The sequence below is a fragment of the Equus quagga genome, chromosome 13 (assembly GCF_021613505.1).
Source record: "Equus quagga isolate Etosha38 chromosome 13, UCLA_HA_Equagga_1.0, whole genome shotgun sequence".
NCBI lineage: Eukaryota > Metazoa > Chordata > Mammalia > Perissodactyla > Equidae > Equus > Equus quagga.
Window position 1 is genome coordinate 33,972,905 of NC_060279.1, and position 22,679 is coordinate 33,995,583.

Consider the following 22,679-nt stretch of genomic DNA (forward strand, 5'->3'; position numbering starts at 1 on the left):
ACATAGCTTAGTCCCAGAGATGGAAAGCTTTACAGAGGAGATGTTTTAAAGGATAAACTAAAATGTATTAATTTAAGTTTGCAAAAAATTATCCCCATTATATTCATTAACTAGAATAGGCAGGGTCATGTCTGTCTTCGTTTCTAGCATTAAATATGAAATTACAGAAAGATGTGTCATAAACAGAAAATATATGGTTTTCAGGAGATAGCAAATGGAAGTTAACATTCCCATATCAACAAAACACCTTCATGACAGTCTTGCTCCTCTTACCTATTCTCTTACCACTTGGTGGAGAGGCTCATGGGACCTGACCTATAAGAAACACGGGAAGCAGCTCTTCCTTAGCACTTAGGAGATCTTTGTAGGCTCAAAGGGCAACTCTCTATCTAACTTGATCATCTATTTCTGGGATCTTCTGTTTTCATTACATTGTGCTGTGTCTATGTCTATAGATTTCATCTGCTCTTATGAGTCGTCACTTTGGTTGTTTCAATTGATTTTCTTTTCTTTTGGTTAAAACTTTGTATTCATCCTGAATTCTATCTTTCTGATCTTCACTGACTCCTTTCTCTACAAACCAGGGCCAAGGCCCCTGTGCCCTGCTTATCCAAGACTCCCTCAGGTTCAGGATCTTTTGCTCTTTTCTTTTTGGGAAAGGAATTAAGAGAGTTGAAACCCACTCTTACTAAGCACCAACTAAGAGTAGATAGTGTGCTATGTGTTTTCTATAGACAATGACAACAGTAATATTATAAGCAATATACATGTATCATATACTAATATTATTTATCGTAATAGATATTATTTATTACATGCCAGTCAGGAGGCTGAATATTTTACATGCAGGTAGTCAAATCCTGCAGGATCCTGTATTCCATGCCAAGACGTTTAGCTTCTATCACAGGTACCTGGCAATCTTATAAAAGTTTTAAGCAAAGGTAACATGATTATTGTTCAACACATAATATTTTCTTGATGACTTTAGACAGTGTTATGATGACCAATTATTTTACAATGTTCCAGGGACTACTGGAGGTAAAGAAAATTTGCCTTAGACCATGTGGCCCCAGATAGCTCTGCTCTCCTAGTTGTCAGGCTTGCATTTTATTAGAACAGGTCTGGAATGTTCCATAGAATAAGAAGGAGCAATAGCTCTTAATGAGTAGAGCAATGCCAGACCTGTTCTACATTTCTGTTTCTATTACCTGTGAGCTGGAAATCCAATTTAGCAGGCCCTCAATTAAATTCCATAGAAGTAACTAGTTGTGAATAAAACGATAAACTCCACTAAGTGGAAAGTCTAAAAGCTTCTCCTACTAATCAAGTGTTAAACGTTTTACTTTTTTTCCTTAAAACAAGTTTTGTTTTTATTATATACTGGTTGTTCCTCATTTTTTGAATATTAGTAAAACTCAAAACTATGACCCCCAAATGAAAGGAGTTTTGGACTGTGAAAAATACTGAACAAATGGCAGGAGGCATTGTGCTTTTAGGGTAAATTAAGCAGTTCAATAGATAGGAAATTCAAAGAAACGAGCAATAGCCCTAGGGCATGAAGTCTCACTGTCTTTAGAGCTGGTCTTTCCTGTCTGTGACTGTCCTTCTCACTGTTTTTGTCAGGTTGGAGAGAATTTCAACTCCACTTCTGGAGCTTCGTGAGCACATAATCCTGCATCTCATAGTTCAATGCCTGCCAGTTTGGATGTTGGGTTTGATATAGATGCACTGAAATACAAACTAATCTCTTCTGGGGACAGCACTGAATCCCAGATGTACAAATTCCCAATCTCTTCCACAAGGACTGGCTCTTATCAAATCTTCCTCCATAGGAATGCTGCTCCTGCCCCAGTACAGTCTTGGGATGAGCTCCACAGAGTAACCCCACCTCAGCCCTCTTGTCACCAAAGGCTTAGCATTGACCCAAAGCTCGGCAAAGCCTGAGAAGGACTCCTAATTGGCACAGCTATGCACCAGGGTGGGGAACTCTTCGTAGACCTTGGAGAAAATCTTGTCACCCTCAATGATAACGTTGTCTCTCCAATTCTGGGCTTAAAAATGATCATCTCATTGCTCTTGGCATGGATGCTGTAGAAGAGGCTGTGGGCATGGAGAGGTCAGTGTAAGCACAAAGGCACACAGTGAAGTTCTGCAGAGGTTTCTCCAGCTGTGATCAAGTTCGCATGAGCATTACTAGATCCTTTAGGAAAAATAAACACCTTCCCACTAATGTCTGTGAAGGAAAGAAAGGAATAAAATAATCTTCACCTAAAATATGAACAGGAAAAGTCACAAATTCAACCTTGTATTCAGCAGCTTCTTGTCTTTCCTTTCCATGGTCTATCCCATCTCCACCTCCCCTACCACACATACACATATACCCTTGACCTTCCAGCTTGTCTGAACAAAGGCTTCTGGGAGACTGGTGAGGACAGAGACCCAAAGTGACAGCTTGTCCATGTTCTCAGCAGCAGTGACCAGGATGAGGGTACAGATCGCACAGTGGTTATTTATCCAGCTTCTGACTCACTTGCATAGAGATTCACATTGTTAGACCTCAAGCTATTCAGGATTTATATGCCTATGAGTAAGAGTGGGGGATAGAGAGCACCAATAATGTGTGAGCAATTTTGTAGGCCTGCTACCTGGTGCCGACAATCAGAACTACAGATCAGGAAGGAAGGTTGGGGCCCTGGGCTGGGAAATCAATGGGAGTTATTTATTAGGTACAAGGGAAGCCAGAGCTCCAACCCTATGACCCAGATTCTGGTGCTGGGAAAAGTGTGGTTGTGGAGCTGTAGTATTATGGATGAGAGGAGAGGCCAAGTCAGGAGGTCCTCACTCCACTTTCTAGGCGCCTCTCTGTCTGATGGCCCTGTGCTCTGCTGAAAGCTCCTGAGCCATGTGGAGAGTCTCCCTAAGCTTGGGCCCCTTGTGGGCTGTGGGTGCAAGGTTTTCTCTTCCTTTTATAGTTCTGTGCAGTAGTCTTCTGTTTGTAGGACATTGTGGATTTCTGTTTTTTGTTGTAAACCCTGAAAATCTACTCCCTCCCCCATCAATTCAACAATGACATGCCATCACCTTGTTAGAAGATTCAGAAAAATGACAGTCACTGCCTCTGTTTTCTGAATTGTCCTGACACATCTTTCATCTGTCCCTTCTCTTTGCCCCTTTCTTATCGTGACTTGATCTCCCAGGCCCTCATTCTCTATCCTCAGAGATGTCAGTATCTAACTGACAGTTTTGTTCTCTTCTGACTCCATCTACTCAAGGCAAGGTTCAATATCCGTCTGTGGTGATACTGCCTTAACATCCATTCTGGCATGCGTTTACTATGCGCAATTTTTGTGAACACCTATTGTGTGCCATGCAGTATGCAGGTTTTGCAGATAAGAAAGTGACTTTTTTGATGGACTTATATCTAGTGACCTCCATCTCCCTTGTACTTAAAAAATCGTGTATTAGAGTTATAGTAAGTCAACTCTACTCTTTTCTCTAGATTTCAAAATAAAATTCCTTAAACACAGATATTTATTATTTCATTTCTTCCACTTTGAATCCTATTAAACTGCTCTATACCTTATTGTGATTACTCTCCTCCTGAACACTCCCCTTTTTTGTTTCGGCCAGCACTTCATCCCCTTTATTTCATCTTACCTCCCAGCCTTCTGGGACAGGTTCTCCTGATTCAGAAACTGTAATTCAGAATCTTTTTTCTCCTGTTCCAATCCTCAGAGCTGCTCAGACCCTTATTGCCACTTCCTGGGAACAGTTCTGTACATTGTCATTCCTCTGACAGCCTGAGTGAGCTTCAGAGTTGAAGTTGGGCTTAGGCTGCCTTTTGCATCTTGGATGAAATGCAGACTTATTATCCTGGGATCTAAAGCCATTTACAACTCTTTCCCAATCTACTGCTCTTGTCTTACTTTCTCCAACAAATCTCATCGTGCACTCAAACTCTTGCACTTGTGGATACATGCCCTGAGTCTCTCCTTTAAAACTCTGATTCAGTCTCTTCTCTGTAACTGAAGTAGCTTTCAGATGTATCTCTGCTTCTCAAAACTCTAGTGGTTCTTAAAAGTCTATCTCATATGCCAACTGCTTCATGAGGTCTCTCCTGATAAGACGGAATGTTTCCATCTTCTGAATGCCACAGTGATGAAGTGCAAAGATTTTGGAATAAGGCAAATGTGAATTGCAAATCCAGCTCTCTCATTTTCTAAATGTGGAAACTTAAGCATTCAAACTTTTTGAACCTGTGATTTCTCATGTAATGTAACTGCCCACATTCATGGGGCTTTAGTGGTTAGTAAATGCACACTAAAGTATTTAGCACAGTGTTTTTCACATAGTAAGTAACTAAAAATCATTTGTTGTTATTGTTACGACATTTTACGGTGTTACAATATCCTGTCTCTTATTATAGATATTTGTATATTCATCTAAACACCCTTACAAATGGAATGATTCTTAAAGTATTTTATCTTTCTTTTCTCCAGATCCCATCCATCACCTAGCACTTTGCCTCACATTTAGTAGGGACCCGGGAATATTTGTTGAATTAAACAAGCAGTAATTTTAAATATGTGCAGGATTTTTTAAAAGTGAAGAGACAATTAAGGAAAAAGAAGGCGAAATACTGAGTCAAGCACTTTGCTATACTGTTCCCTTGGATTAAAGATTCTTAGAGTTCAGAGAACATAGCAGGTGCTTGATACTTACTTTTCATTGTAAATCAAAAAATTACCAGTGTAGTTTATGAAAAGTGCCCTGAACAAATAAGGTCCTTCCTTTTCCTCTTTTTCCCTTTCCTTACTGAAAGAATTAGAATTAAATCCATAGGACCAAGCAAGGAAGGCACTCACGCTTGGAGGAAGAAATAACTGGGGAGCTCTGGTGACCCAGAGCAAATGAAGAAAGCAGAGGAGTGGCCTGGTACAGGGAGCGCGAGTCAGTCCAGGGACTGGGAGCTGGAGCAGGGTGAGGAGAACATCTATACAGGGGAGCGTCAGTGGTGGGAAGGGAGGTTGGTTACATACAATGAGAACTGATAAAATAAGAAAATATATTAAGGTTAATGGGCACCTGATTTCTCACTGTTGGAAAAGAGAGTTACAGATATGGAAATGGAGAAAACTTGAATATTCCCTGTGGTATTTGATTGGAATTAGAGGCATTGCTGTGAACTAGTGGTTTTCAATGTGTGTGTGTGTATGTGTAGGGGTGTGTGTGTGTTCTCAAGCTGTTTCCAATAAGAATGCCTGCATGTGGACCCAAACTTTGCCTTCTAGATACTATATTTCACTAAAAGGAACAAGGGATCCTTGGAGAAATGGCTAATTCCAGGTCTGGATCAGGGAAAATACAAGATGAGCCTGAACTACATTTTTATTATTTTTTTAAAGATTGGCACCTAAGCTAACATCAGTTGCCAATCTTTTTTCTTCTTCTTCTTCTCCCCAAAGCCCCCCAGTAGATAGTTGTATATTCTAGTTGTAGGTCCTTATGGTTGTGCTTTGTGGGATGTGGCCTCAGCATGGCTTGATGAGTGGTACCATGTCTGCACCCAGGATCTGAACCGGTGAAACTCTGAGCCACCAAAGCAGAGTGTGCGACCTTAACCGCTTAGGCAACGGGGCTGGCCCCTAAACTACATTTTTTGTGCCGGAAAGGAAGGAAATGATTAAAGAATAATTGAGACCTGTCAAAAGGAACCAAAGCCAGAATGAAGGGGATCTCACTGACCAAATTGGGAGTAATTTGAGAATCTATATAAATAATGAAAGTAATTATAACCCATTGAATAAAATAGTAAACAACGAATCTAAAATGATATAAATAAATAATTAAAAATTTCAAACCGCCTCCCTGCAAAATATTTACTAATTTAAAAGACAAGAGTAATGACTTGAAAATAGACAATCTTGATTTATAGCACCTTAATCAACCAGTCCATCTGAACATCATTAGAAACGGGATAATTCAGAATCATATGCCTCTTGATAGCATGCAGTGAAAGAACATAGCATCACTTCTGTCTTGCCAAAGATTCATAACCTGAGTCTTATTATGAGAAAATGTTAGAAAAATTAAACTTTAGGGACACTCAATAAAATATCTGGCCTGCAGCTTTTGGAAATATCCAGGTTATGAAAGCCAAGGAAATACTGAGGAACTATTCTAGATTAAAGGAGATTAACAAAACATACTAGTAAATGCAGAGCTTGATTCTGATCTGGATTATTTTATTATTAAGGACATGATTGGGACACCTGGCAAAATATTGAATGAGATCTGAGGATTAGATGATAGGAGTGAATCAATGTTAATTTCCTGATTTTGATGATCACTTTGTGGTTAGGTAGATGAATGTCTTTGTTCGTAGGGGATACTAAAGTATTTGAAAGCAATGAGCCCCATGTCAACAACTTACTCTCTAATAGTTCAAGATAAATGTTCTTCATACTGCACTTTCAACTTTTCTGCAAGTTTGAGGGGAAAACAAAGTAAGAATTTGAAGAGAAAAAGTGGCACTCAGTCTTGCCTGAAGATAGATGAGCCATGGGTAAGTCAAGGGGTAAGTCAGAGAAATTATTTCCATCATAGAAAAAATTAAGGCTGAGCATTTGCAGATTTTCTAGATGGACATGCATATTGGGTAATCCATTATTCTGAAGAGACTGGCCTCTTTGGAAAGTAATGCTCTTGATCAGGTGGATAAAGGAGAGATGAACAGAGGTAAGGCAAGGGGGATTCTAACTCTCTTCCTGCTCTTTCTTTTCTGGAATAAGTCATTCTTTCTTAGGGTCTTGGGGGGAAAGCATCAGCAGGGTCAGGAGAAATCAGAGAAGGAATAAGGTACTTTCCATTTCAGAAGGGAAAGCACTGGAATTGTGATGTGGAAAACTGAATTCCGGGTCTTAATTTCTATTTTCTGTTAGTAAGTGTTTAGGTGAGAGACAGTGGTCCTAGACTCAGTGTTTTTGTAATTTTATTGTGTTATATAATAGAATTTCCTTTTTCTTATGAAACACTAAAGTATTTAAGAGTAAAGGGGCATGATGTCTCCAACTTACTCTCAACAATTTAGACTTAGAGATGATGAGGTAAATGGATCAAAATATAAACAATGGGTGAACCTACGAAAAGGGTATATAGGAGTTCCTTGTATTATACTTGCAACTTTTCTGTAAGTTTGAGCTCTTATAAAAATAAAAATGTCAAAGAAATGTTGGAAGACTGGGAATCAGTTATGGCATTGCCTCTGTCAGATAGAACTGAGAGAAGCCTAGAATAGGAGAAATTCAGAGATCTTGAAGATAACTGAGGATTAACTAAAGAATTTACGAATGTGCTTCAGATAACTTCTGAAGTCTTAAGGGTTAAGCAAGATATCAAAGGTCACTATGAACTCAGGAAAAGACTGAATCAAAAGGTTACTGGATTTTAAACCTAGGGCAGAACAGGAGTTGGAGGCTACTCAAGAATTCCTTCTTCTGACTTACACTGAAATGCTATGGAGGTTTAAAGACATTTAACAGTACTGGATGGAAACCAGCACCATGGTTGATATGACTACTTGATGATAATCCCGGTATGTGTGTATTAAATCAAAAGTGCACAATCCTAGGCTGATGGAATGGTCTTATAGCATAAGGAGGAAGTAAAAGTACATTCAATCTTTACACCATTCCATAACTTTCACGTAGGAAAGAGAAAAACAAGCATAGATCAAATGGAAAAATTAACACATCATTTGATACAGACTTAGAAGAATCTTGAGGGTTAGTCAGGGGAAAGGGACTTGCCAGTCAAGGGGAGTTGGAACTGGGCAAAGAGAGAACTCAAAGAGAGACATACACATTGGTAAGTTTCCCAGAAGGAACTATTAACCACTAATACTCAGGCTACCATTTACTAAGAAAATCTATCCTGCTGAAATGAGTGTTCTTGGGAAATACTCAATTCTACTTACATAGGTGCCCTCTATCTCGGAAATACTACAGAGACTAATCCCCCAGCTTCTAAAGACAAGAATTCTTGCACCATACACACATGTCCATGACATCCCCTCAATAAAGTCAAGGCTAAGGGAAAGAGAAACATCTGGGAGGATTGCTCCAGAAATCACAAAGCATCAACCAACTGGAAAAATAAAAAAGTCCAATTTTTAATAAGATCCCTTGACACTTGTCTGGAGTCTGACTCTCTTGGTTCCCTTGAGATAGTCAGGAAGATTTGAGAAAAAGAGACCCAGGAGAGCAAAGCTAGTCAATGTGGCTTTTCCTTGGAGATCCCCCTCTTGATCTCTGAGTGTATAGAGGCAGTTCCTCCTCTTTGTTTGGGCATAGCTTTCAGAGCCAGGGGGCCAGTGTGCATGTCATGTGCCACTCTTTCTCTAAGCTATAGTGCTATCTTGAGAGATGTAAGTGATTCTAAGATTATGTATCCTTGAAAAAGCACTAGGTGTTTTGTTTGTTTGTTTTTTGCAGATGCTATCAAACTAGATTTGAATGGTGTTGGGGACACATATGTGTCCTTCTCAGCTTAGCAGGCTCTAGTCTCACTTGCTCTTGCATCCATCTTGAGCCAGAATCTGTAGTTCTGGGATGGGAAACCACAAAGATATTCCAATTGGTCTCATGTCCTAAAATCACAGCCTTGCAGATTCTTTCCCATTATCCTATGATCAGGTGTTTTTCTTCCTCTGGTTTCTTCAGATATCTATATTTTCAGATATCTAAGTAATCACTGATTTTTAAGGTGGTCACTTTATCCATCCCTGGCATCTTAGAATTTGTGTTTCAATGCTTCTAGAGAAGAGGCCATAGGATTTTGTTTGTTTGCTTTTTGCAAGGGTAATTTAAATGTAATATCAATTTTCAGGAGACTGGCCTAACTTGCAGATTTTACATTATTTCCCTTTCTCTAACAGTTTTGCTCAAATTTAAATAACAGACATATGATTCCTTGTAAGTATCAATAAATCCTGTAATAGTTTTTTTCTTTATAAGTGCAATTCTCTTTGCATCTTCAAACTTTATTTTCTCTTTTATTTGGAATATAATCTTCATGACTGAGACATTTGTTCCACTAACTCTTCACTATAGTAGTCTGTTCCAATGTTCTTATTTTCCCAAGAGGAGAATTGACACATACATTTCTGACTCTCGGATCTTTCATTGTTTCACACTGTGGTTTTTCTTTGTTGACTTTTTAAAAATTCTTAGTTGGCTTCTTATCACAGAGCCATCCCAAGGATAATTTTAAGTGGTTTGTTCAAGACAACATGTTTTAACATTGACAGATTCCAGATCAGCTTCCAGATTTCCCAAGTCCCAGCCAAGTCCCATGATTCTTACATCATCATGAGCCCACCTAAAGAATTACGGGTCTAACAGTGACAGATTCATAAGAATAGAATCTTATTTGTGGCCAAATGAGAATCTTTTTAAAATTAACTTTGGTAAGTTATAACATGTTACATAATGTTGTACAATACACTATAATACAATATGATACCATACCATACAATACAATGCAATATAAATAATATAACAAACTATACCAATTTTAAGTAAGCATTTTGCAGTTTTGACAAATTTATCCACCTGTATAACCACCACCACAGTCAAAACATTTCCTTCATCCCACAAAGTTCCCTGTGTTCTTTTGCTTTTATTCCCAACAATTCTAGCAACCACCGATCTGTTTTCTTACAGTATAGATTAAATTTGTATTTTCTAGAGTTTCATATGAAGACAATCATACTGTATGCACTCTTTTGCGTCTAACTTCTTTGATTCAATATAATGTTTTTAAAAACTCAGCCATGTTGCAGTTTGCATTAGTACTTTGTTCCTTTTATTGTTGAGCAATATTTCATTGTATGGATACACCATAAATATTTGAGTTTTTTCCAGTTTTTGGTTTTTAGGAAAAAAACTGCTGGGAGTATTCATATACATGTCTCTGTGTGGACACATATTTTCATTTCTCTTGTGTAAATACTTTGGAAAAAATATTGAGTCATAGGTTAAGTATATTTACCTTTCTAAACATCTGCCAAGCTATTTTCCAAATTGGTTATACAAGTTTTCATTACCACCATCAATATTTAAGAGTTCCAATTCCTTCACTTCCTTGCCAATGTTAGATGTCAAATTTTTAATTTTAGCCATTTGAGTGGGTGCATAGTGGTATCTCATGGATTTATATTACATTTCTCTGATGGTTAATGATGTTATGATGTCGAGCATCCTTTCATGTGCTTATTGACCATTTTTATTTCTTCTTTTGTGATTTGTCTGTTCAAATTGTTACCAATTTAAAAAGCGTGTCTCAGTATTGAGTTGCTAGAATTCCTGGGGCTGGCCCTGTGGCCGAGTGGTTAAGTTCTCCTGTTCCGCTTCAGCGGCCCAGACTTTCGCCGGTTCGGATCCTGGCCACAGATGTGGCATGCTCATCAGGCCATGCTGAGGCAGCGTCCCACATAGCACAGCCAGAGGCACTCACAACTAGAATATACAACTATGTACTGGGGAGCTTTGGGGAGAAGAATTAAAAAAAAAATTTTTAAAAGAAGATTGGCAATACTTGTTAGCTCAGGTGCCAATCCTCAAAAAAATAAAAAAAAAGAATTCCTTATGTATTCTGAATACAAGTTTAGATGTATGTATTGTATTTAGATATATATAGTGTGAATATTTTCTCCCAGTCTGTGACTTTTCTTTTCATTCATTTTTCTAACAATGTCTTTTGAAGAGTGAAAGCTTTACTTTTGATGAAGTTCAATTTGTGATTTTATCCTTTTATGGTTTATGCTTTTTGTTTTGTATCTAAGAATTCTCAAGGTTGTGAAGATTTTGTCACATTTTGTTTCATCTTTAGTTTTAGCTTTTATGTCTTTGGTTCATTTTGAATTATTTTTTGTGTATGGTATGAGATAAGGTTGCAGTTTATTTTTTTCCGTATAGATGTCCAGTTTCTCCAGCAACATTTGTTGAAAATACTGTCATTGAGATACCTTAACACTTTATCAAAAATCAATTGACCATATATGTGCGGATCATTTTTGGACTCTGTTTTGTTCCATTGAGCTATATGTCTATCCTTACATCAATACCATGCTACCTTGATTATTGTAGTCTTAAAATGAAGTAGTATAAGTCCTTTAACTTTGTTCTTTCTCAAAATTGCTTTGGCATTCTTAGCTCTTTGCATTTCCATAAAAATTTTAGAATGGGGATATGTTTTATTATCCTGGTTATAGGATTTGGTACACTAATCTTATGTTAGTCATTGTGCATCCAGACATGAGACATACTTTAAGGAAAAATTTTACTGAATGTGAGTAAAAGTACATGTGGCTACAAAATGCTGACCCCAATTGACTGGAGTAATGATGAGGTCACTGAGGAAGACAGAAAAGTTGATATGGAGAGCTTTTTTCAAATATAAGAAGGGTAGACATTTAGTTTGCTTTTGAAAATATAAAATTTACTATGTAAGACCCACAAGTAGAAAAGTCCAAAGGGAGGTACATCATAGACTTGGAGAAAAGACTGGTGATAGAAATAGAGATTTGAGAGCAATCAACCTTGAAATTATAACTGAAAAAATTGAGCAGAGTGTGGAGAGAAAAAAGCAAGGGTCAAGGATTGACCAGAGAACAGTATTTACAATTACAATGTAGGTGGAATGAACAGCTTCATGGAAGGTAACTAAATGAGTGCTGAAAAGAGAGAAAAATAGTGTAGTGTTATGGAAACCAATGTCAAAAAATGTTTTTAGGAGGCAGGGTTTTCACAAGTGTCAAATGAATCAGAGACGGACACAAAAAAGAGGAAAAAGTAAAGTCTAACAGTTTTAGCAATGGAGACTTTGGTGACATTTGAGAGAACAGTTCCATGGGAGTGAACATGATAAAGCCAACTTTCAGGGATTATGGGGGATGAGAGAGGAAGCTGATTTCAGTAATTCTGAAGATGAAAAGAGGGAGAACAATTAATAGCCAGTATAAAGAACCACGGAATCAATCAGCTGTATGCTCTCCATGCAGATTGTGTGTTCTCACCCTTTGACAGAGGGGACTAGTGTGCTCTGTTTCTCATAATTATATCAAATTCTGCATTCACCAGATTTTTAAAAATTGCTAAGCTAGTTCAACTCTGAGTAGCTAGTAGAATTCTTCCTCCTCCTCTCTCAACTCTGGCACTTACATTCCCTTATCCATTCCTGGAATTGTCCTAACGCTTTCCTATTTCAGTGGAAACTAAGTAATGTTTTCTCAACCACAGTTCTCTCTTCCTGACTGCAATTCTTAAAAGGACTACTGGAGTCAGCAAGAGGATTCCTTGGTGAGACTTGTGTGAACAAATTCAGTGGAATGATCACGGCAGAAGTTGTTCTGTAGTTGTTCTGCTTTGAGAGTATGATAAGTTTAGACCATGTTATCTCTTTGAAATTAGGTTTCTAGATTCATAACTAAACTGTGATACTGTATAAAAGTCTTTGGTGATCCTGTCACCAAATCCAGTGACCACTTCTCAAAGTTTGTCCTTCCTGACTTCTTCATTCTGCTATATCATTTCCCCCGAAACTCTTATCTTTACAGTTTTCTTGACACACACTTTACTAGTATTCTCCCTTGGGAACAGAGTTTGTTTTAAGTGGTGGATATCATTACTGATTGCGGCATAGAGCCTGACTTTCTCCTTGCTGCCCTCTTCCTCTTCCTAATATCAGTATGACATGTGTGAGGTGAGCATTTGCTCAGAAGTATTCTCCATGCATGGGAAATAGTTTGCTCCATAGTGATAATGTTCACATGTATAAGCCCCAAAGAGACATAAGTCATTTTCTCTCTTCATATGCAAGGCCCCTAAGCATGAGCTTGCTGATCATAAAAGAGGGAATTGGGTTCACTCTCTCAGTTCAGCTAGCATTGTCCCTTGTTATACAGTCCAATTGCTGATGGTGTTTCCCCTTTATGACTCCCTTTATTGCTTTCAGACATTGATATAGCACAATGCAGAGAAAAAACTTCACAGGAGTTACAGAATTCGTTTTCCTGGGATTCTCTATGTTTGGAAAGCACCAGATAACCCTCTTTGTGGTTTTCCTAACCATCTACATTTTAACACTGGCTGGTAACATCATCATTGTGGCTATCATCTGCATCGACCGTCATCTCCACACTCCCATGTACTTCTTCCTGAGCATGCTAGCTAGTTCAGAAACAGTGTACACCCTGGTCGTTGTCCCACGAATGCTTTCCAGTCTCATTTTCCATAACCAGCCCATCTCTTTGGCAGGCTGTGCAACCCAGATGTTCTTTTTTGTCATCTTGGCCACTAATAATTGCTTCTTGCTCACAGTGATGGGCTATGACCGCTACGTGGCCATCTGCAAGCCCGTGAGGTACACAGTCATCATGAACAAAAGAATGAGTGCTCAGTTGGTATGTGGGTCCTTTGGCACTGGTCTGGTTATGGCAGTTCTCCATGTTTAATTTGCCCTTCTGTGGCACAGTGGTGAACCACTTCTTCTGTGACATTTACCCAGTCATGAAACTTTCTTGCATTGATACCACTATCAATGAGATAATCAATTATGGTGTAAGTTCATTTGTGATTCTTGTGCCTGTGGGCCTCATCTCCATCTCCTACTTTCTCATTATCTCCTCTATCCTTAAGACTGCCTCTGCCAAGGGCTGGAAGAAGACCTTTGCCACCTGTGCCTCCCACCTTCCTGTGGTCATTGTCCACTATGGCTGTGCTTCCATTGCCTACCTGAAGCCCAAATCAGAAAACTCAATAGAAAAAGACCTTCTTCTCTCTGTGACTTACATTATCATTACTCCCCTGCTGAATCCTGTTGTTTATAGTCTAAGGAACAAGGAGGTCAAGGATGCCATACAGAGAGCTATGGGCAAAAGCATTTCTTAACAGATTGAATCATTTTGTCATGAGACCTTTAGCCCAGTGTAATGTGTGTCTACTCACAAACACACCACAATACACATGTTCATCAAATACAATGTCTGTCAAGAATAATGTCAAACAGTAGAAATGCTTTTCCTTTTCATGCTCTAGGGACAAGGCAGAAAGCAAGGTTTCTGTTCTAGTGAATTTTGTTACCAGATATGAGAATCATTCCAAGCCAGATTAAGACTACTTGTTTCTGTGCCTAAGGATTTTGGTTTTGAAACCTCTTCTGGTCCCCACTTTACCTGGTCCCCCCGAGACAGTCAAATCCTTGACCTAGTCTGCTAAGGAGATGTGGTGAAGAGGCAGTTGAAACATATGTGGAAGGGGACTTAGGAAAATAAGCTGCCGAGACAGCAAGAGGATGGCTTTCACTCTCAGGAGTTAAAACACTTGCCCTGTAATAGTCATTTCAGAAAGGTTTTCCTAAATTCTTGCTGACTGAAAAATGAACAGCTTCAGCAAAAAAAGGGTCACTTCTTCCATTATCCAGCCATTTTAGCTCCTTAAATAGTATTCATTTCTATGTGTATTTCTTCCTTCTGTGCAATCAAGGCAAAACTCTCTGTTTCTTAGAGTCTAAGCAAGGAGAAAACATATTCGTGGTTTTTCTCTGTAACTGCACTTTTATCCAGATGCACTTTTCTTAAAGACTCTTCTGTTTTTAACCTATGGGAGCTTTTTAGATTTTTAATTTATATGTAGTAGCTGCCGAGGCATTGAATTAGTTGTCTTAGGTATTGGCTGTACTGATTCCAGAGTCTAAAGCAAATGCCATTAAATTTCCTTCTCTCAGTAAACAGTGTGAATTTCATACTTCTCCTCGTACTTATCTATATCAAAGTAAGGATAACCATGACACATTATTTTACATCCTCAATGAGGAAGGTTGTCGGAATTTTTGTTTTGTGAATCTTTCCACCAGAGTTTATCTCTACTCTGAGACAGAGCTGGAAGATACTAAGAGACACAGATATGGAAACACGTTTTTTTCACATGCTTCTGGCACCTGTTGTTATTCCATCTCCAGGTCAGTTCCTATCCTTTACTTTCCAGTTTTATTTTTCTGTTCTGAACCATAGAAATAGTACTGATGCATCTTCTAGGTGACCTGTAATTCTATGTGAGGAGGTCAACGGCTGAGGGCTGAGGGTTCTTTGTGAAGTGTCGTCCCTTGTGGCAGGCTGTCACAGTTGGGTGACATCATAACTGATGTCAGTGTCTCCCTGATAACAAGCACCTGATATCCCTCCAGAGGAGGTGTCTCAATCTGAGATTCATAGTTCCTTAAGGGGTGCTTGGGTGGGCTTCAGAGGGTTTTTGAACCTTCTTGGAAATTATTCTTTAAATTTTGAGCACAAGTATGAATGTAACTTTTCCATCGTATTCTTAAAGATTTTCTCCAACATAAGTATTTCTTCCCTCAAATCCAAGCAGAAATATGACACAGGTCCAACTTCCTTCTTTTATAGATCATTTGCTTCCACAATTTCCTTAAACTCTCTTAGAGGAGCACTCTTTACCTGTCCATTTTTGCCCATGTGGGCACTGTTATTTTTTATTAAGTTGGGGAAATGGAAGATATGAGTGTTTCTTAGATGGGAGGTTAAGGGATAATGAATGGATGGTGGATGGATGTCAGAAGGCAAATATGGTCTTTGTTGAGAGCTTTTTTGCCTTCTCCCATCCCTTCCCTCACCATTCCCTAAGCGTTTAAACATCTTTCCTGCCCTTCACCCTTACACTTCATTGATGGGTGAATTCCCCACTAGCATTAGTTGTTTTCATACTTTGTGTGACTTTAGACTTGATGGAGGAAAGAGCTCCTTCAAGAGAAGTGCAACAAACAGTACTAAAGGGGGTAGGCCTATGAGGTCACAGATCCTCAGGAACCGGGAATCACCTTATTGCTGCCTTCTATAATCTATTCATAATACCTAGATTGCTGGCTCATGTAGGCACTATCTTCATTATCTTCATTGTTTTTGTTATTATCGTCAGCGTCATCATTCTCCAAAATCACACCCTACCCATGCTCCTTCATCTTTCTTCCCTTGCACACTGCAAATACCTCTCTTCTTTTACTGCTTCTAGTTCAGCTATTTTATTCATCAGAAGAATACCCATAATATCATTTATTTATTCAATCTATGTATATTTCTCAAGCACTATGTGTCAAGCAGTTGACTAGCACCACAGTTACAATAATGAGTAATGCAGGGACTCTATTTCACCTGATTCACAGTCCAATGGCGAAGACAGACAAAGAGCAAAAAGAACAAAAACTTGCTATAGGCACGTACATGAGATTGTTGTTTGGGGTCAGGGGTGTTGTACAAAAAAGAGAACTGGTCAAATCTATTTAGAAGGTCAGAAAGGAATTCATAGAGAGATGATATTTAATTAACTTTTTGTAGCATTGGGTCAATTGAAGTCTGAGAGGGCTGAGGGAGGGCACTCAAAGGAATGAGAAGTAAAGACATAGAACCTGAAAAAGCTAGAAGTGCTAGGAAGGTAGGTATTTTATTCATTGCTCAATGCCCATTGCTATGTTGAGTATTAGCCTGGCAAATAGTATGAGCTTCATATATCTTTGGATAGATGAATGCGTCAACAAATATTAAGTATAAGGTCTTGTCCAAGGATTTCCAGGGATCGTTTTTGGATAGATATACCCTGTCATATTTTCTTTGTCTGCCATATAGATTTCCTTCACCTAAAGTAGAGTAACACAGAAAATAACTGAGTAGAGGTGACAATCCTGGGAGCATACTTGAAATTAGTTTTCCCCATTGCAGGATTGCCTAGAAGCAATTCTCACTTGCTCCATTAACTCAATCGACATTTATAAATTTATGTTAATTAGTCACTTAAAACTGAGCTAGAAAGAAATCTTTCTTTTGAATGAAACTGGATTAATATTGGCTTAATATGTTTTAGCTGTAACCAGAACAAAAACAAGCTTAAAAATGGTTGCTTGAGAGCTTGACACATAAAAACAAGAGTTGAGATATTTTAAAAGTTAGCTTTTAGAAAAAATTATGAAACACACTATTATATATCTTAAAACTTCTGAAATATGATTTTCACAGTGTTGACTTTGTAGCTTCTCTGGAGAAAGACCAGTTTCACTTGATATCTTTCCTTATTCCCTACTTGCAACATATAATGGATTAGAGGAGAAAATAGTTCAGCAATCCCAACAATAAGTAGAATAAAACATTTTCTAATGAGTACAAATGTTTCTGAGAGAAGAGATAAAATTAGGTCAAAAGGCAAACAGGTAGTATGTGGCACACAGGGAATAACTTTTAAAAAGGCATGTTTAAAGCGTGTAAGAACCCAAATCAGTTTTGTTGTTGCTGAAGTGTGTACACATATGTGATAGTGTGTGTGTGAGCTTATGTATATGTTCATGTACATGTGTATTTTTGCGGGGAGAGAGATAGCATTTGGGAGTTTTAGATGTGATGAGTGCCATGGTAAGTGGTAACAAAGCATTATTTGAATGATGTTGCTTAATAATGATCCCTAGTATTTATGTAGCTCTTTACAGTTCACAAAGGTCTTTCATATTTATGACCTTATTTGCTTTTCACAGCGCTTCTGTAAGATAAATATTACTGCCCCATTTTACAGATAAATATACTGAGGGTAGATTAAGTGAGCTTCCCAAGGTCATACACACCTTTAGAGATAGAAGTAGGGCTAAAACATAAGTGAGCATCGATTACAAATCTGTTAATCCTAAATACGATGTTCTTTCTATTACTCAAATCATATGGTACAGACACATACACACACACAATTTATTAATTCTTATCAGGAAATGAGGTATGATGAATGAGTAAACTTTATGTTTTAGACGCTAAAGCTTGATTTCAATCAGTACTGATAGAGTCTTTCTGAAATTTCCCTGCCTTTGTAAACAATGTATATTGAAGCCCATGAATGTATTTCTTTAAGTGTTTATTACTATGGGCACTTAAATTTATCTTGTGTTGTGATTCATTGATATCTTCAGTTGGAACTGAGCTTATATTAGAGTCTTTGCTTCTGAAATGACCCACATATTCCAGTATTTTATGAATTTTGTGTTAGCATTGTATGATCCTTGACTTTTTTTTAATGATTCAGTTTGTTACATCAACAAATAAGACATGCATGTCCACTGTGACTATCAGGCACTCGATTAGGCAGTAGGGATGCAGATAAATAAGACCTGAGCCTTGCTCTTGAGTAGCTCACAGTCTACTTGCAACTCATTTCCATACAGTGTGATTAGTACTATACACAGAGTACCATGGAACCCCACAGAAGAAAATGGCCTAACTCAGTTGGTGACCTTCATCCTTGCATGTATTGGTAGGAGCAGGTCAATGTGAATGAGTTTGGAAAGTCCAACCACTGCACTCTGGAGAAGTTTTCTGACATTGTGCCTACTCAGAGATAGCAAGTGCACTAAGATTAAAGAATCCAGAATTTCTATAACTTGTCATCCACGATGTCCAGTATACAATTACAAAATGCTCAACATATGAATAAACAGGAAAATGTGACCCATAGTCAAAAGAAAAGCAGTCTATAAAAATTAACCTTAAGATAGCCCAAATTAGTAGTCAGGGACTTAAAAGCAGCCAGTATATATAGGTTCAAAGATTTATAGAAAAATATGCTCATAATGAACAAATAGATGTGGAACCTCAGTTAAGAAATAAGAGCTATATTAAGGAAGAAACAGAATTTATAGAAGCCATGCTGGTGGTCTAGTGGTTAAGATTTGGTGCTCTCATCATATGACCCGGGTTTGTTTCCCAGTCAGGGAACCACACCACCCGTCTGTCAGTTGCTGTACTTGCCATATTGTGGTGGCTGTGTGTTGCTATGATGCTGAAAGCTATGCCACTGGTATTTCAAATACCAGCAGTCATCCATGGTGGACATGTTTCAGTGGAGCTTCCATACTAGACAGACTAGGAAGGACCTGGCCACCCACTTCCAAAATAATTGGCCATGAAAACCTATGAATAACAGTGAAGCATTGTCTGATATAGTGCCAGAAGGTGAAAGGATGGCACAAAAAGACTGGCCAAGGTTCTGCTCTGCTGTACACAGGCTTGCTAGGAGTCAAAATCAACTTCATGCCACTAACAATACGAAGAATTTATAGAACTGATAATTAAAATATTTAAAATGAAAAATTTACTAACCTGCTCAACAGCAGATTGGAGTTGGTAGAAGAAAAGGTCAATTACCTTGAAGATAGAGCAATAGAAACTATTGAATAGGAAGAATAGAGAAAAAAATGAATGAAAAAAAGAGAAAAATCTCAATGATCTATGCAGCAATACAAGAAGTTCAATCTCCATGTAATTGGAGTCTCAAAAAGAGAGAATAGAATGTATCACAAAAATATTTGGAGACATATTGGCCCCAAATTTCCCAAATTAGTGAGAAATATAAACTTATAGATCCAAGAATCTCAGTGGATCCGAAGCAGAATAAATAAAGAGAACATCAAACATATGTATATCAGAGTCAAATATTTAAAACCAAATATAAAGAAAAAATCTTGACAGTCACCAGGTTAAAGTTACATATTATGTATCATGGAACAATGATTCACATGACTTCTAATCAGAAGCAGTGGAGGCCAGAAAACAATTGAATGACATTTTTAGTGTTAAGCCAGAAATCTAATCCAGCAAAAATATCTTTCAAAAATGTAGGTGAGATAAATGTATTTTTAGATAATGAAAATTGAGATAATTTATACACTACAAGAAATGCTAAAGAACTTCTTCAGGTTGAATGGATATGACACCAAATGCAAGCTATAGATTTACAGAAAGAAGTGAAGATCACTGGAATTGGTAAATATGTGGGTAAATCTAAAAAGATATGTTTTTCGTCTCTCAGTTGTATTAAAGAATATATTATCATTTAAAAGATATTATGACATAGTATTGTGAGGCTTATAACATATGTAGATGTCATACATATGACAACTATAGCACAAAGAAAGAGGTAAACAACTGTACTGTTATGAGATGCCTTGTTTAATGGGAAGTGGTACAATTTTAACTCTAAGAAAGATTGTAATAAGAATGCATATGTTAATTCATAGAGCAACAATGAGAAGAATAATGCAATGAAGTATAGCTAAGAAGGCAATAGAAAAATACAATAGAGTACTAAAAAATATTTATTTAATACAAAAGAAGGAATAAAGGGAGGAACAGAGAAAGAACAAATGGGACAAATAGAAAAAAGTAGCAAAATAGACTTAAACGCAACAATATTAATAATTATCTTCAACCTAAATATACTGAACATGTTAATGAACAGGGAGACATTGTTAGAGTGCGTGAAAACAAGCAAGTCTCAACTATATTGCTATTTACAAGAGGCAAACTTCTAATAAAAATACTTAGACAAATTGAAAGAAAAGAAATGGGGAAAGATAATACCATGCAAGCTCTAAATGTACTGGTGTGCTTATACCTTCCAGAACTTCCTTTAGCATTTCTGGTAATGTAGACATTATCCAAATTTTCACTTTTATCTAAAAATGTCTTTATCTTGTCTTCATTTTAAAATTAATATCAGGCAAAGTAAATATCAAAACAAGAAATATTACCGTAAATAAAAGAGATTTCGTTTAAATAAAGGGCTAATTCATCAGTAGGACACAACACTCTGAAGTGCACGTGTTCCTAATGATAGAACTATAAAATATGTAAAACACAACCTAAATTAAATAAAGAGAAAGAGACAAGTCTACAGTTTTGATTGGAGATTTCAATACTCTCAGCAATTGATTGAATGAATAGACAGAAAACAAGAATGAAAAACAGCTGTTCCACCATTTCAGTCAACTTAACCTATTGATATTTTTAAAACATTTCAACAACAACAGCAGAATATACTTTATTTTCAAGTGCATGTGGAACCAAAAAAACACATGTGATGAATCATAAAACAAAATTCAATGAACTTATAAGGATTGAAATAATACAAACTGGAATTCAATTATAAATCAAGCAAAAATTCTGGAAAGAAATCCCTAAACACTTGGTATTAAATGACACACAGCCTGATAACTGATGGGTTAAGGAATGAATTATAAAGGAAATTGGAAAATGAATAGAAATTAAAGCATAAGGTATTCAAACATGAGATTCAGCTAAAGCAGTGCTTAGAGAGATTATAGTTTGAATGCTTAGTGTAGGAACAGTAGTATATCAGTTATGGTCCATTGAGGAGACAGAAATCACACAGTAATTTGAACAATGAAAGTTTAGTATAAAGAATTAATTGTAACGGGATTGTCTGTTGGTTCAGTGACACATGGGGCCACAAATAGTCAGGGGCAATCTCGTCTTCTAATTAAAAGGAATGGTTTTTGTTGTATTCCCTGCTGGAAGTATTTTTCCCCTGGGGACTAAGACCAGTGGAGCTCAAGGATGCTGGGACAGGAAGAAAATTCTGCAAGTGAGTTATTAGGTATAATAGGAGTGAAAGAAGCCACTCTCACTTTCACTCCTTAACTCCTGCACCTATGAATTCTGGCTATATAATTGTCTGATTCAGAACATACACTGCCTGCTTTAAAAGAGAACCCTATCATTTCAAGATATCTCTCAACTAGTGATCTGAGTCATTAGTAAGCCATTCATCTTTCAAATACATCAGCTATTTCTGGATGATGGAATTGCTGTACTTCCTTTACTGTGAAATGAATTCCCTGATCAGATGCAATGCTGTGCGGAATGCTGTGTTAGTGGTTAAGGCATCTGAGTGTCCATAGATAGTGGTGCTAGCAGAAGCATTGTGGGCAGGAAAAGCAAATCCAATTCTAGAATATGTGTCTATCCCAGCAAAGAAAAATTTGTGACCCTTCCGTGATGAAAGAGGTCCAACATAATCAACCTGCCACAAGGCTGCTTCTTACAAGGTATGATGCCATATTTAGGGCTTATTATCGGTCCTTTGCTCTTGGTAGATTAGGTACTCAACAACATTAGCCAGATCAGCCTTGGTAAGGGGAAGTCCATATTTTGAGCCCATATATAGTCTCCATCCCTGCTAAAATGGCCAGTTTGTACATGGGACTTTTGAACAAATGCTGGGATAGCTGGGGAAGGAAGCTGACTGACATCCACAGAACATGTCATTTTGTCCACCTGATGACTGTAAGCCCTCACTTTGATTGGTGGGCCACAGTGAGATTTTGGGTCTCAAGATATTAGCATCAATTAAAGGCCCACATCAAGTAATCCTCAAAAATTCTGGGTATTTTCTATTCCTCATTGTAGTCACTCTAGTATATGGGCATATGTTCCTTTGGGGAAAGGCTCGGTGGAAGATTTACAGCATGTGTTTGCATTAATGATGTAGGATACTTCCTCATGGAGACCTGGCATCCTTTTTAATCAAGGGGCTCTGGATCTGTGAATTGACATAGGTCTGGAAACTCCTTGAAAGATTGCGATGCTCCACTGTGTTGACTCAAGTGATAGACATGGTGTTAGCTCAGCTCTGACATACAGTGGGTCAGTTGGTTCAAGGACCCACCCTATGGTGATTTCCTCAGTTCTTGAATGTAAAATTAGAATGGACATACTTAGCAACTGGCAGAGTCCCCATAGTGGCTCTCTGACACATCGGCCATTATGGTAGGAAGTATTC

The 22,679-nt window shown here is 37.7% G+C and overlaps 1 protein-coding gene and 1 pseudogene across 1 annotated transcript; one reads left to right on the forward strand and one right to left on the reverse strand.

The window, feature by feature from the left end:
* Positions 1-1,636: 1,636 nt before the first annotated feature.
* LOC124249626 (serum amyloid P-component-like) lies at positions 1,637-2,460 on the reverse strand (annotated as a pseudogene).
* Positions 2,461-13,030: 10,570 nt separating this feature from the next.
* Positions 13,031-13,949, forward strand: LOC124250942 (olfactory receptor 10J5). Its single transcript, XM_046683269.1, is given in 2 exon segments — positions 13,031-13,500; positions 13,502-13,949. Coding segments are annotated over 2 exon segments (918 nt in total).
* The last annotated feature ends 8,730 nt before the right edge of the window (positions 13,950-22,679 follow it).